At 41.9% G+C, this 1,833-nt stretch overlaps 1 protein-coding gene across 1 annotated transcript in view; it reads right to left on the bottom strand.

Moving 5' to 3' along the window:
• The window catches only part of LOC106870484 (F-box only protein 11), a 171,857-nt gene that overhangs the window by 2,934 nt on the left and 167,090 nt on the right, over positions 1–1,833 (bottom strand). Inside the window, exon 16 of the mRNA XM_052971526.1 lies at positions 607–825. Coding sequence (XP_052827486.1) covers positions 607–825 — 219 coding nt within the window. The remainder of the gene's footprint in view (positions 1–606; positions 826–1,833) is intronic.

Here is a 1,833-nt window from a genome sequence, read left to right as displayed (position 1 = left end):
ATCTGGTTTGGCAGAGTTTCTACAGCTGGATGCCCCTTCCTAACATCAACCACTCCGAGAGTGTAGTGGGTGCTTTTACGTGCCACCGGCACGAGGGCCAGTCAGGCGGTACTGGCAACGGCCATGCTCAAAATGGTGTATTTTACATGCAGGAGTCAGTCCATCAGCACTGGCAACGATCTCGCTCGAATGTCTTTTCACGTGCCAGGGAGGCGGTGTTGGTAACGATCAACGGCCACGCTTGGTCGGTTATGACAACGAGGGTTCCAGTTGATCCAATTAACGGAGCAGCTTGCTTGTGAAATTAACATACAAGTGGCTGAGCACTCCACAGACACTTGTACCCTCAATGTAGTTCTCAGGGAGATTCGACATGACATACTTAATGTGACAAAGCCGACCCTTTGAATTACAGGTTTGAATTACTCATTTTATCCAGCTGAGTGAACTGGAGTGACATGAAATAAAGTGTCTTGCTGAAGGACACAGTGCACCACTAGGAATCGAACTCCCAGTCTTACGACCACGAGCCAAATACTCAAACCACTAAGCTACACATCTTCAGACATTTCCCAAGAATAAAAGGCATCAAAATGTTCAACATACCTTTCAAAATAGGATTGACACCACTGGCAAGACAAAGTCCACCAAATTTATTGTTAAATATTTTGTTCTCCTCTAACGTAGCAGTTGCATTGTTTGTGATCTCCAGACCAGCAGCAAGACCATCAAAGATTCGGTTCCGACGGAGAGATGGTTGACTCTGTGTACTGATCAGCACCCCAGCCTGAGCATTCTGGAATATGTCGTTCTCTTCAAGGATACCTAACAACAACAGCAACAACAATAATAATTAATAATGATAATAATAATGATAATGATAATAATAATAATAAAACGAAACGATCTCACATTGGGAAAGATACCCCAGGATGACTTTAGAAACTTGTTAAATTTTAAGGCGGCGAGCAGGCAGAAACGTTAGCACGTCAGGCGTACCGTTACGTTCTGAGTTCAAATTCAACCAAGGCAACTTTGCCTTTCATCCTTTCGGGGGTCGATAAATTAAGTACCAGTTACACACTGGGATCGATGTAATCGACTTAATCCCGTTGTCTGTCCTTGTTTGTCCCCTCTATGTTTAGCCCCTGGTGGGCAATAACGAAATAAGAATAAACACCAGACTTAATAGATACTGGGTCAGGTTGTTCAATTTGTAAACCCTTCAAAGCGATGGCCCAACATGGCCACAGCTCTATGAAACAAGTAAAAGACAACAAAAAAAAAACTGAAAAAAAAACCCCACAAAAAACAAAGAAATTTTTGGGAAGGAAAAAATCCGTAACTAGTTGTCACAGCCTCAATTAACTTTTGCATGTCTTTAGTGCAGACGCCCTCAGTTGTAAAATGTTCAGACCAGGTCTCCAATCACAAGGGAGATAATTCAAAATTCAGGGATGCTGTAGCTTTCTACTGAAGCAAGAATCACACTAGATTTCTTTCTACCTTTTCCCTCCACAAATCTCAGGGAGCTTTGAAAATGGTCATAGAAGCTACCGTTCCAGTGACTGAATATTGAAAGAGAGAAGAAAAAAAAAATAAAGAAGAAAGTAACAACAAGGTGTGGCTGACTAGTAAGAAATTGGTTTTCCCCAACCCACAAAGCTCAGGTTTCAGTCCCACTGCATGACACCTTGGGCGAATGTCTTCTACTATAGCCCTGGGTCGACCTAAACCTTGTGAGTGGATTTGTTAGATAGAAACTTAAAGAAGCCCATTGTGTGCATATGTATGTGTGTGTGTGTGTGCATATATATATATATATATATATAT

This window comes from Octopus bimaculoides, chromosome 11, assembly GCF_001194135.2.
Source record: "Octopus bimaculoides isolate UCB-OBI-ISO-001 chromosome 11, ASM119413v2, whole genome shotgun sequence".
Lineage (NCBI taxonomy): Eukaryota > Metazoa > Mollusca > Cephalopoda > Octopoda > Octopodidae > Octopus > Octopus bimaculoides.
The sequence above is the reverse complement of the archived record's forward strand: the minus strand, read 5'-3'. Positions and strand labels throughout refer to the sequence as shown.